General features: G+C 39.1%; 1 protein-coding gene across 4 annotated transcripts in view; it reads left to right on the forward strand.

The window, feature by feature from the left end:
• MDN1 (midasin AAA ATPase 1) overlaps positions 1-13,582 on the forward strand; it is a 75,856-nt gene that overhangs the window by 48,621 nt on the left and 13,653 nt on the right. For 2 of the 4 annotated variants that reach the window (XM_015858902.2, XM_085541917.1), the window contains exons 63-80: positions 371-1,067; positions 1,585-1,746; positions 2,262-2,535; positions 3,315-3,550; positions 4,192-4,287; positions 4,542-4,636; positions 4,948-5,072; positions 5,875-6,021; positions 6,652-6,761; positions 7,157-7,230; positions 7,455-7,650; positions 8,286-8,442; positions 8,593-8,739; positions 9,559-9,685; positions 10,552-10,657; positions 11,506-11,621; positions 11,983-12,468; positions 13,010-13,236. In XM_015858902.2, coding sequence (XP_015714388.2) covers positions 371-1,067; positions 1,585-1,746; positions 2,262-2,535; positions 3,315-3,550; positions 4,192-4,287; positions 4,542-4,636; positions 4,948-5,072; positions 5,875-6,021; positions 6,652-6,761; positions 7,157-7,230; positions 7,455-7,650; positions 8,286-8,442; positions 8,593-8,739; positions 9,559-9,685; positions 10,552-10,657; positions 11,506-11,621; positions 11,983-12,468; positions 13,010-13,236 — 3,578 coding nt within the window. Of the gene's footprint in view, positions 1-370; positions 1,068-1,584; positions 1,747-2,261; positions 2,536-3,314; positions 3,551-4,191; positions 4,288-4,541; positions 4,637-4,947; positions 5,073-5,874; positions 6,022-6,651; positions 6,762-7,156; positions 7,231-7,454; positions 7,651-8,282; positions 8,443-8,592; positions 8,740-9,558; positions 9,686-10,551; positions 10,658-11,505; positions 11,622-11,982; positions 12,469-13,009; positions 13,237-13,582 lie in introns of all 4 variants that reach the window. The other 2 variants (XM_015858903.3, XM_015858900.2) reach the window with 1 other exon arrangement.

The following is a 13,582-nucleotide window of genomic DNA, read 5'->3' on the forward strand; positions in this document are numbered from 1 at the left end:
AGCCATTGTGCTTTGTTTTTAACCTGAAGAATTTAATGAGGAAATATTAAGGGCGCTCTAAGGTTTTAAAGGGGATGACTGCCATTGAAAGCCTGAATGGCTGAGTTTTACCTGTTGCTTTTTCCCTAATGCTCACAGAGCTGTTAGGCAAAGCACAGAAAAAGAAATCAAGGTTTATTGGAGAAATATTGGAAGAATGAGAAGACAGGATGTATGTGTTGTATATGTGTGCTACTTCTTGTTCTTACCTAATTTACTGTTTTACATAAGTTACTAGAATGTTTGCTATGAGTCTTCCATTGTGTTAGTGTGCAGTTGGTGAAATGCATTTATTACGGTGTATTTCTGAACTGATCATGTTTCCTAACAGGCTTTTGCAGGAAAGAATGCAAAGACTGAATGAGCAAATAAGTAGTCTTTCCAGAAAAAAAGCCTTCAGGCCTCCAGCTCCACTCTACGATGGCTTGTACCAGGAGGCTCACCAGTACATCAACAGCATAGCAAAGGTTTCTTCAGTCCAAGATCTTTTAGCCCGTCTTCTGCAGTTCTTCGGTGGGCAAAGACCTAAATCACTCCAGGCAATAAGAAATCTGTTAAGTGAAGAAGCGTCTTGGCAACAGTCACACCACCACTTCAGAAAACACTTAGCAGAAGAGTATGCTGTATTCCCTGATACCATCATTCCCCTGCAAGCTGCCATCTTACAATTGCAACATGGCATGCGATTAGTAGCTTCTGAAGTTTGTGCAGTGCTCAATACTTTTGTTCGTCCAACTGATCTCACCAACCTCCTTACTTCTTTGTTGATATTCCCATCTGTTGGCCGCTCTTTTCCCACTTACTTCGCTCGTGCAGAAATTTTATGCTCAGTAAATTCAGTTGAGGTCCTTCATGGGCTTAAAAAGTTTTCTCTGAAGCACGCTGAAGGAGAATCTGAGAGGATGCAGAAGTCTTGTCCAACCCTGGAACAGCTCCTAGTGAATGCACTGCTGCATCTTCAATGCCATGTACTTTCCAGAGGAGAGATGGACCAGAAATCTCTGCAGCTTTTTAGACATCTATGTCAGGTAATGTCTGAGGCCTAATGGCCAGGATTCTTGCACTGAACTACTTTGGTAATTGCTAGTATAATGCTCTTAAACCTTTTTTTCCACAGAACTGATGCAAGATAATTTAACATATTACCCTAACTTGCTTGTATTTATCAAGTTGTGAATTCAAAGCCTGTAATAGCTACTAACAACTCCCCATCAATGACCATCCCACCAAAACAAAACTCACCCAAAAAAGCCAACAACAGAAAAAAACACCCTCAAAGATCTGTGGAAAGATTCTTTACTAAATGCTTAAGAAAGCCTATGACTTGGCCAAGTGCTTTACTCCGTACAGTTCAGGGGCTTTTTCTTCCCTTGAGAGAGCAATTTACTAATCTTCATTCAGATAAGATGGTGTTGATATATACTGCTGCAGACTGTAGAGAGTTAAAGAGCCAAGCAAGGAAGGTTTTTTCCTCACTGAGATATTAGATTTTGAGGATGTTTTGAACATTACTTTGTCACATTATGCTGCTTTGTGGTTTGCTAGGCAATTGTAAATGAGTGGGATGAACAGGAACGCCGTGCCCAAGAGCAGGAGGCAATGGAAAAGAGTCTGTACAGGTTCAGAAGTAAAACTCATGGGACAGGACAAAGTGAGGAAGAGGAGGAGGAGGAAGAATTTAGGAGGAGATTTCCTTTTCATGAAAAGGTAACAACTCTAATTTTATAACGAAACATAGAATTTATGTCTAAAGTAGCTGCTGAAAATACACTCAGTGAGTGAAATGAGATGAGGCATTAAACAGTTCTTACTTCAGACCATAAAAATGTGGTTTTGAGTTTAGGAAAGACAGATAGCAAATACTGTGAGGTTAAATGTTTTTCCTCCCTTCAGCTGGCTTATCCTGAGTTAAAAACTGAGTGACAATATCATTAGTTATTTACTATGAATTTATACAATGCGATTCCCTGAGCAAGTAGGATCTGCTGAGATTTCATTGCCTGTCCAGAACTCTGGTTGTCTCCCTGCTTAAGTCATTGGATTGAAGCTGTGGGATTTCCTTTTCTTTAATGTGCATTATTGTGAGTCTGGGAAGTTGAGAGGTAATAATTGGGATCTCCAAGTGATCAAAAAGCATTGAGGCAACTTTGTGACAGGTACAATTGCTGGTGCTTGTTCTGGAAGAAACTGTAGTTGATCTTTGATTATAATGTGATTTGTAGGACTTTGAAGATATCACAGCTCAGCCAAGTCTAGAAGAAAAAATGGAAACTGGAGAGCCAGTGGAAGACCAACTGGAAGTTGATAGAGGCCTTTTGTCCAAGAGCTCCATGCAAACTGTAATGATGGTTCATCAGCACTTGTGCTTAAACTTCGCTCGATCCCTGTGGTATCAACAGAGTCTGCCTTCTCATCAAGCCAAGCATTATTTTAGCGCATTTATTTCCTGCTATCAAACTGGTGCATGTCTGGTGTCACAGTTCTATCCTTTGATTGGTAAGATTACTAGCAACATTTCAAACATTGTACAGTTTTATCTTTGTAATAATGAGTTACAAATGAATTGTATAGCAAATCATTAAGATCATCAGATCTCCTTTACTCTGAATTCTGGCATGCTTTATGAAAATCATGATAACAATGTGGAATACCTCAGGATAATATTTTTGTCACTTCTCAAAGCAGAACTGCACACAGAATACATGTATGTGCGCGATTAAGAAGCAATGGTGCAGCAGGAGTTCTATTTCTACAGTCTTTTTGTGTGTGTGTTTATACCTGAAGTGTAACATATGGGAATTATTGTTTTGTTTTGTTGGATTATTTTTCCCAAAGCCTCACTAATAATGTTGTGCTGAATGCCTTCTCAGGGTGAATTTATGAACTGAGGAACTGGGGCCTCCTGGCTGGCTCACAGCACCTACCTTTAAGATACTATTCCTTTTTTATATAGCATTTTGATAAAGTCGAGGATGTGCTTAAGAGCTGTTTGGATGTGGTGCTCAGGGATATGATTTAGCAGAGGGTTGTTAGAGTTAGGGTACTATGGTTAGGCTGCGGTTGGACTTGATGATCTGCGAGGTCTTTTCCATCCTCAGTAATTCTATGATTCTGTTTGAACTCAATACTTTTGAGTGGCATAGTCATCTGTGCTTGCAGTATATAACATGCTGCAGTTTGGGATATAGGGATAAATGAACTCCTCCCATACAACGGAAAAAGAAAACATCACTTATGCTGCTAATTAATCTGTTTGGTTTTTTTTTGCTTCCTAGGTGCCGAAATGAACAACAGCCTTTTGGGAAGCCAACTTCTAGTTAGCACTATTCTTCACAATACCTTTTTTGAGGAAACGACTTCAGATCTTATGCTACAGCAAAATGGCCCGTATGACTTTTACCAGCATCCTAATATTAAGCAAGTCCGACAGTGCCAACCTGTACTTGAGGATTTTGTTAAAGAAATAAACAGGTTACTGCAGGAATGGCCAGAGCATCCGGTACTTCTGCAGGTAAGGACAACTCAACGAATGTTTGATGGGGGAAAAAAACACAAAGCATTTTTGAATTGCTTGTGCGTGTAAATATATATATAAGTAGGCATAGATCTCTTCATGCATATCTGCCCAAACATCAGTATTACTTACACAGATGTTCTGAAGTTGTGCCTGTTTCTTCACGAAGAGATATTTGGTACTCCCAGCAATTCAGCTTTACTTGTGAAATGCTGAATAACCTTTACTGAATGCTCTGTTCTTACAGCTTTTGTCAGTCTTTGATCTGCCATACTTAAAAGAGTTTTGGAGTCTTGCACTATTCAGGCTTCTAATTTTTCCCAGAGTGCTTTTTTTCATAGTGTTCTAGAAGTTGGTATCTTTGTTACTGCTTAAGGCTCTTAAGTTGTGGCTCTGAAGTTGTTTTTTGAAGACTAATGAAGAAACTCAGTTGGAGCTCCTAATACTGTGTCATTTGTGCTCCTTTCAGTGATAACACTGACATCTAATGAACTAGTAGTCAGGTAATGCTCAAATGAAGAAGCAATTGAAAATATAAAATATCCTTAGCTCTTTTATAATATAGCAGTTGTAATACAAGTTAGTATGAGCGTTTGGGTCAGATGCTGTAGACTGAACACTTGTGCTTTATTCTGCAGCTGTTAGTTGTGATTGACAGAATCCAGAGCTTTCCACTCTCTAGTCCCCTCTCAAAGTTCCTGAATGGCTTGGAAATTCTTCTTGCAAAGGCACAGGTAAGAAGAGGGTTAAGGGAAACTTCCTTTGTATCATTTATTCCTCCTTAGTTCTGTGATAGACAGCTTTCAATTGTTAATGCTATCCGGGGTTTGGGAAAATGAACTACTCTGTGCTGCTGGTTTAAGGAGTTAGGAAGGCAATGGAAGAGTACTGCATGAGTCTTGCTATGCAGACACTAATTTCTTGCTTTCTATAAAGAAACCGATTGTTTTGTGTTGTGTTTTTCCTTGTTTTGTTTTTGTTTTCCCAGGACTGGGAGGAAAATGCTAGTCGAGCTTTGTCCTTGCGGAAACATCTTGACTTGGTCACACAACTGATTATTCAGTGGCGTAAATTGGAGTTGAAGTAAGGATCGTTCTTTCTTACTGCTATTGTTTAGACACCAAAATTCAGTCTCTATATGGAGACGTGTTCCATTGTATTATTGCCTTAGATGTGGGACGTTTTCTTTTTGTGTGTGTGAATAGTGACAAAGCCGTGATCTTCAGTAGTTGATTGTGTATATTAAGCATATGTGCAGATTATCTCAGTCTTTAAGATCTTCTCTTAGTTTAGCAGAAACAGAGAGTGGGTGTTGTTTTGGAGCCCAAATTACTGATGTTCTCAATTATTAAATTACTATTTTTTCCTCCTCTTGCCCCACTGATTGGTTTCAGTTGCTGGTCAGTAAGTCTGGATAATATTATGAAGCAACACACAGAGAAATCCACAAAGCACTGGTTCTCACTCTACCAGATGATTGAGAAGTATGTGCAAGAGCAGGCCAAGGCTGACGTGGAAGGTAAGTGCTGTTCTTACACAAATACTTGATACAGTTGCAGCAATTACTAGAGATGTATAACTAAACTGTAAAGTGGCAGAGCTTAACTATGCACTTTCAGGTGTAGTTTTTGTCCCCTTTGCCCTGCAGTAAATTCCTTGACTGTGTAAGCTCTTATGTAAAACAGGGGAAAAAAAATACCTCTGTCAGTCTCTAACCCCGCAAAATGTTATGAAATTGTGAAGATGAAGATAACATTCTGAGGCATAAGGCAAAGCTCTTCCAACCTCATCAGTAATTTGTGTATTGCCTTGACAAATTCAGAGCCCTGGGTTCTTTTTGACATCTCCCAGTGTTTTCTCCTACAGGTAGTGCTCTGAAGACACTGTAACCTCTGCTAGATTCTTCTAAGATCTATTTCCATCTTGATTTTGAGGCAATAAGGGACTGATACTGTCTGATTTGTAGCATATAGTTTTTCATGGTGGCTAAGAAAGAATCTGTTGATTCAATAGCAAGTATTCTTCATGTACTTGGTTAACTCTGAAATTGGGCATGTAGCTGTCCTCCTTAAGCGGTCTTACTGCTACCTCTTTATTGTCTCCTTTCTTTGTTTTTTGGTTGCTTTATTTGGTATGTTTTTTGCTGGATTTACTCGTTATTAATTTAGAATCACCTATTTTTCTTTACTTCTTTTTAATCTTGCCCAATAGAAGCCTGGTGTTTAGTTGGTTGTTCACAAAGTTTTCACGCGTACAGTTTTCATGCAGTGTTTTATTTTGTTTTTCCATCTCTCCTTTTAAATTTCTGGTGTAACATTCAGAAACTGAGCAGATGAGCCTAAAAACACTGGTCAACACACTACAGGCTTTCATTGAAGGATCTACACTTGGAGAGTTTCATGCACGACTTAAAGCATTGCTGGTTTTCCACTGCCATGTCCTACTGATGCCTCAGGTAGCAGAAAAGGGTAAGTTTTTAGCATTAAACGTGGTGCATATTCTTTACCTGGCTGTTGTATCCCAGGCTTTCCAATCACAGAATCATAGAATAATAGAATTACCCAGGTTGGAAAAGACCTTGAAGATCATCAAGTCCAACCACAGCCTAACCAGTACCCTAACTCTAAAAACCCTCCACTAAATCATATTCCTGAGTACCACATCCAAACGGCTCTTAAGCACATCCAGGGATGGCGATTCAACCACCTCCCTGGGGAGCCTATTCCAGTACCTAACTACCCTTTCTGTGAAGAAGTTCTTCCTAATATCCAGCCTAAACTTGCCCTGGCACAACTTGAGGCCATTTCCCCTCGTCCTGTCACTTGTCACTAGTGAGAAGTGACCTGCCCCACTCTCACTGTAAGAACCTTTCAGGTACTGGAAGAGGGCGAGAGGTGGCTATCAGGTGGCTAAGAGCTCGTAAATACAACAGGAGCTAACGCTGCATTTTCTTGCTCTCAGAAAATATACCTTTGGTCTGTTATTCTCTTGTTTTCACCAAACTTCATGATTACAAAAAAAGCCAGGCTGCATTTCTGCTGTTGATTCTGAAGAATATCCTGTTCTGAAAGAAGGTTTTTATTGTCTGTCCTTCCCAGACATCCTGTGCAGCATCCTGTGGAATCTCTATAATTATTATAAGCAGTTTTCAGAGTGCGTTGAGAGCAAAATCACTGAACTTCGTCAACCTATAGAAAAGGAACTTAAGGTAAGAGAAGACTTCACTTAGTTATTGCATTCAACTAACTAGACAAACGATGGAGCGGGTGTTAGAATTTGTATAAGAGCTCTGTTGGCCATTGAGATCAATGTAATACTTCACATCTTTATTGACAAGAAGATATTTTTATAGCACAGGGGTTGGTGGGAGTTGTTAATGTTTGGTCTTGTTTAGCCATGAAGATTTCTACCACGGAGTGAAGACGCTTCGGCTTTCACATTTAATTACGCATAAGCACCTAGATTGTAGCATAAGATGGCTATGCAATAATTTGTGCATGCATAAGATGTATTTTAAGACAGCTAGGTCACCATAGCTGATGAACATGAGAGATACTTCATTGTATTTGTGTAAATAATCCCATTGATTATTTCTTTTAATAGGAATTTGTGAAGATTTCGAAGTGGAATGATGTCAGCTTCTGGGCTATTAAACAGTCAGTTGAGAAAACTCGCAGGTAACTCAGAACTTGAAATTAAGGAACCATTTAGGGACTGATCATAATAAATGGCAGTATTTTATGTATGGCTGTGTTTGGAACCTTCTTTGTACATTTCTTTTATTTAAAATCTGAATGCAGAAATGTTTCTTTTACCTATGGAAACGCTTATTTCCAGCAACTGAGATATTGCTAGGATTAGAACACTCAGTGTAACTGCTTTGCTTTCCTTTGATATCTAGAACTCTCTTTAAATTCATGAAGAAGTTTGAAGTTGTTCTGAATGAGCCATGTCGGCCTGCTTTAGTGGAAACTGGTAAGGAAGAGCAACTGGACTGCTTGCACCAGCAGGAGGAATCTGAGAACAAAGAGGCTAAAGTAAAGAAGCTGAACAATGCACTAAGGACAGTTCTGTCTGCTCGAACAGATGCTGCCAAGGTGACTGTATTCTTAAACCTAAGTGTAGGAAGGTTACTTTGTATGTTCTCATCTATATGTTATTTTTCACTGATTTATGGAGGAAAATCTTACGTAAATATCAAGTCTGTTGAGTATATCATCAACTTCACACAGTATCACAGTCTTGTGTGGGTTGGAAGGGACCTTAGAGATCATCGAGTCCAACCCCAACTTGCTGGTCTTTTTTCCATGTTCAGTGTTATGAAACTGCAGGTGGATGGAAATATAGCATGGAAAGACAAATATGTTTGGTATTGACTTAGCACAATATTTATACTCTCCTGGTGATTATAGCAGTTGAATGTTTTATTTAAGTTACTGGTATATTGTCTTTAACTGTTTATTGCTTTTCTACTGGTATACTGATACACAGGAACTGGTAATTGGCATTGACTTCTTTTTGTAAACAAGGCGTTTCCACACATATTCAGTACTGAACTGTTCCGTAATGAACCATGTTGAGCGAGTTTGGGGATTTCAGGAGTTCTTGAGTTTTAAATGAATGTGGAATTTTGCCCTTGTTTTTGAAGCAGTTTACTGTGTGATAATTTACGGACTAGACAGCCTCAATCATATGTGTGTAATTGAATTCTTTCCTTAATTTTCCTCAGCAGCCACTAACAGAAGAATGTCAGGATGTTGTTACGCTTTGTGCAGATTCTCTTCAGTATCGCCTGCCTAAACTTACCAAAAAAATGAAGAAAATGTGTGTGACAGTTACAGAGAGTAATTCATTCTTAAGTCTGCTGGAAAGCCTTGACCAGTTCACAGGTTAGATACTCATGATTTGCATGTCATTGTTGACTTTTTTAGCATGAGTGTAATTGGGAAATGTGTAGATAAGTAGTTCCCTTCACAGACTGTCTTCCCATGGCTGGTTAGTTTCAAAGCTCTTGTCATTCCCTTCTGTCTTCCATGCAGGTGATATCATTGGTTCTGTTGTTGAACTGCAGAGTTTGACATTTGATCAGACAGCAGATAAGGAGAAGCAGAAGTCAGAGGCCAAGCATATTCAGATGCAAAAACAACGGGCTTTGTCAGATCTCTTTAAAAGCCTCGCTAAAACAGGTGAGCTTTGATTTGAAACGTGCTTAGTTTAAAAGTATAAAGTTACGAAGCATTTTAAGTTTTTGCCAATACATGTAAATACACAGTAGTAGTATGTTCTTGAAGTTACTGAACCATAATGTAAAGAAGCAAGTAAGTCTCTTTCCCTTCCTCTGACGTGTTAGTCCTTTCGTATGCCTTGTTGTCTTTATACATTCCAGTGTATGTGAAACAGTTGCTTTTTTGAAACAAAAATCTACATTATCTCCAGTCAGAAGTCACTGCCTGGTTTCTAAAGAAAAGGGAAGATGAAAGTCCTGTATCTATTCTCTTATCCAGAATTGAAGTTAAATTAACTCCTTTAAATGAGAGCCCGTCTATCATCTGACTGACTGGCTGGCTGGAAGCCACAGCTTTCAGCCTCCAGTGATTTTAAGAACCTCAAAAAAGGGGAAAAAAAAAAAAAAAATATCAACTTTACCTCCTGGCTGCAGAGACGAGGTTTTAGAAGTATGTATCTGTAAATTAGGTTTTATTTCACGTTATCACATGCCTTACAGGTTGAAGGCTTTTCTTTCTCTTGACGGCCACCACAAACTTCTTATATGTGCAAGTCTGTGTTTGCCTTATTTCAGCTGTGTTCTTTAGCTGAAGATGGCTCAGCTATGATGTATTATTTTGTGTAACTAGGAAAACATTCAAAGGCTTGTCAGGATTGGAAAGCATGAGGAAAAAAGTCGTACATTGGAGTTGTTGCATCTTAGTGTCAGCTACCTGACTCATGTTTTCTTCATTTTAATGAATGAGGGCATAAAAAGGTGTATTCAATTGTCATTTCAGGCTTGTCATACCGGAAAGGTCTTTCTTGGTCCCGTTCAAAAAGCTATCACGAAATACTCTGTGTACATCCACTGGACGTACGGAGTGCGTTAGCTGCAGTGAATAACATATGTCAACTGGATGCCACGTATGTATACAGAACTTCTAACTCTTACGTTGTGTGAGTCCTATGCTAATTAGAATATATTGCATGTGGATTTAGGTGGGAATTTTGGGATATTAATTGATTTAGGGTTTTACGTTCATCCCCTTCTGTTTTCTGTGTTTGAAAGTCCTGTATGTACTGTACTGGCACACAAAAAATTAGGGAGGTTTGGGTTTGGTTTTTTGTCTGTTCTTTTCTAGCATTGGATTGCTTTTAATTTACACTTCAGACAACTTCACCACCAGTTTCACTGGTTCAAAGAATTCAGTTAACCCATTGCTGCCCAACTTTGCTTGGGACAGTTTGTTAACATAGTTAGAAGGAAGACTGCTACTGGCTTAACAAGGGTTGTCAGTTGTTTTGTTTTCATCGTTGGCTAATGGGATATTTCATGAGAAAATGCATGGACTTCAAAGTGGACGTTTGTGCCAAGTCCTGTCTAGATGGAAGATGTTCCTTCAGATATTCTTCTGGTCTTTCAGGCAGCACATCCTCAGATCTGTGGGTTTAGTTTATGATACGTTCTGTAAGGGTCAAATTACAGTCTTCCTTATCAAGCTTGATTTAGCACCATTTAAAAAACAAACAAGAAAAGCCACAGTTTAAACTCTAAATAATATTCAGAGATTTGGTTTCTGCCTTAAGTTCCCACAGGGCTTATTTAAAATAATAATTTCTCATGATTTAAATATTTGTTGGGAAAAATGAAGAACTGAGAGCTCAATACATGCGCAAAATAACAAATAGTCAGCAGATCTTTTAGGTTGAAGAGCTGACCTAGTGGTTCGGGTGTGCTGAGGTACTGAAATTACTTACCTTTCTAACAGCAATGTTTCATACTCTGTCAGGTTTCTGGCAGAGATTTCCTCTGCCTGGGATGGATGCCAGAAGTACTTCTATCGCTCGCTTGCACGCCACTCTCGGCTTCAGACAGCACTGTTGGCCCCTGCTAAGGTAAAGCAACTTAAAACAGGAATCCTACTTGTGTTGTCTTTTACTAGAATCTTCTCATAGTAAGAGGGTGATGTGAGGTAACGCTTTCTTTTTGTTACGTGATAGAAAATATTTGGGGGACCGATGTTCAGCATTTTAAAACCTGTTATTTTATGAATGAACAATAGAATAAGCGGACTGTTAGTGAACAGTCTGTGCAGCGTACAGTATTTCCATCCCAGCAGTTCCCAAATTGCTGCTGGTCCTTCATGAAGGATGTGTCTCAGAAGCCGAATTAAAACTTACTAGGAGAACAAAATCAGGATTAGTGATCATGAAATATTTGTTGAGTTTCATAAAATGGAACATATCTGGGATTGGTTTTGCTTTTTATTGCCAACATTTATTCTACACTTGAAATCAGGATCCTTCCATTAAAAAAGAATGAAAGTAATTGTCAGTAAATCTGGTGAAATTAATTGCAACAGTGTTTATGGATGTAAAAAATTAATCTGGGATCTCCTCTTGGGATTTATGTATTATTTAGGTCATGTGGTTTTACTTTTTGAACTCAATTCCTGACAGGAGTTGCTACAGTGGAAATGCAGTTTGATACCTATTTTTTGCAGAAGGTACTTGAAAATCTGCATTATGTGGAGAATACATGAAAGATGCAAAAGATCGGAGATAGTGGAAAGTAATAACGATACTTTGTCTGCATTTTAATATTTGCTCACTTAAACCTCAGCCTTCCACTCTGTTCAGTGAAATGGGATGGAAGCACAGCCCACGTTGTTGTCACTTAATCTGCTTATTCATCAAACTGTTCTCTCCCTTCCCTCCTGTTTCTCTGTGTTTGCCTTCTTTAGGATATTGGACTAGGAAGTGTTGAGCGATGCAAAGGATTTACTGCACACCTCCTACAGTTGCTTGTCAGACAGAGACAATCTCTTACTGCCTTGACGGAGCAGTGGATCTTACTAAGGTATTTTGCATTATACCACTACAGCCTTATTTAAGTGTAAGTTATTCCATTCAATAAAGACAGAAAATGATATGGTAGAAAACCAAATTCTTCCCCCTGCTTTTCCATTTCTCCTCAGTTAAGTCCAGGTAGAAAAAAGTGTGTGGGGTGGGGAAACAAATATTGTTTAACCTGCCGTTGCAGTCATATATCCTTTTAGTTTTTCCTGGATGAAGTTTGACTTCTGCTGCTTTCATATTACATAGAACTTTTATGAACTTGGTCTGAGGGCTGAGCTCTTAAAAGAGAGGGAAGTATCATATAGAACTCTGTTATGGGGTTTATGCAGTTTTGGTTTTTTTCCTCCTTTCTTCTTAACCAGGAGCCTCCTGAGTTGCATCCAAGAGGTAGACAGAAGATTAAGCGCTGACAGAGAATATAATGTAGCATTACCTCCTCAACGTAGTTTTCAGCACTGGACTGACAAACTGCAGCAACTTTCCATGCAGTGTGTGATGGTTCTCGAGGAGCTGTCTTGGTTTTTACAGTGCTGCCCAACAGAAGAGCTAATGAAGTGCAGTGACAGTGAAAGGACAGATGTGAAAGGAAATGTTTCCCTGAGTTCAGCACCTGAAGAGATGCTGGGAAACGTTCTCACAGGAATCCCTGACCGAATTCCCTCAGAACTTAAATATCTGTCTCCAGTAACAAGTGAGCAGCTGCCTCCTGCATGCAGGATGCGAAATAAGGATCAGCTGTGGCTGCAGCTGTCTGCACAACTGGCAGCAATGCTGGCACGTGTGAAGGCAGTGAAAGCAGAAGTGGACAAAATAAAACAACAGCCATGTGAGACCTTGTTTTATTCCTGGTGAGTTCTACATCTTCATTAATTGAATTTCTGTATGCTGTATGTTCATATTAGATGCATAATGTCATCCTGAAGGTTGCCTTTGCAAATCTTAAAAGGTATTCTTGAAATGTTCTTGAAGCTTGTTTCTGTTTGTTTTTCTTTCAAACTGCAGTGTCTGGCTTTTCAAACAAGTGAATGTACATCTTCTCTCAGTCCGCTGAGCAGTCAGGGAAAGTTGGGGGTCCATCTCAGCTTCTGTGGTTGTCTTTGGTCCCTTGGGATTTCATCCCCTTTGCTCTTTAGTTAATTAATGATGTAGAGTTCTAATGTAAGTCAATAAAAGAAATTTATTTTAAAAGAGGCCTGAAGGCAGCCTACTGAAGGAAAAAAAAGTACATACACTTAGAACAAAAAATGAAATAGGCTTAAATGGCATCACTGCTTGCTGTCAAATCTTGTACTTAAACTCAAGGTGGGTCAGAGCCCTCACGAAGAAAAGCTGTTGTCTTAATGTGAGGGGTTCTTTCTTCTCTCAAAATTATAATCTGTCTTGTTGCAGGAGAGATTTTGAAGTTTGCACATCAACTGCGAGTTGTTTGCTGGAAGTTTCAGCTCAGTTACAAGGTGTAGAGTCCCTGTTTCACCTGGATGAGGAAGAGAGGCAAGCTGCAGATCAGATGGCTGTAGTCAAGACCCTCAAGTATATACAAGAGGAAATCAATAGTACATCTACAGAGTTCACAGCTTGGAGAAAGCAGGTTCTTGCTTCCACATCAAACTGTAATGGTAAGGACAAATCTCTACTGATTTTGTAGTTCAGTTAAATATATAAAGAATTCATGAGGTTGATTATTGCAGAAGATTGCTTATTCACTGCTGTTGCTGCGTGTTCACTTGGGTATCTAGAAACACTTGATGAAATTCAAACTGGGGAAATTTAGGCTGAGTTGACATGGTGCAGTAATGCTTTTCCCTTTATTCTGTGGTGCCAACAGACCTTGTGTTATAGTTGTAAATCAGAATTAGCAAGGGTTTGTTAGTACACCTACACAGTTAAAAGCTGCAAATGCTTATCATGTTTCTTGCGTAAGGAAATGTATAAACCAGTAATTCAGTGTGTTTCTATTTTAAA

Source organism: Coturnix japonica, chromosome 3 (assembly GCF_054131305.1).
Source record: "Coturnix japonica strain WE chromosome 3, WE-NBRP24, whole genome shotgun sequence".
NCBI lineage: Eukaryota > Metazoa > Chordata > Aves > Galliformes > Phasianidae > Coturnix > Coturnix japonica.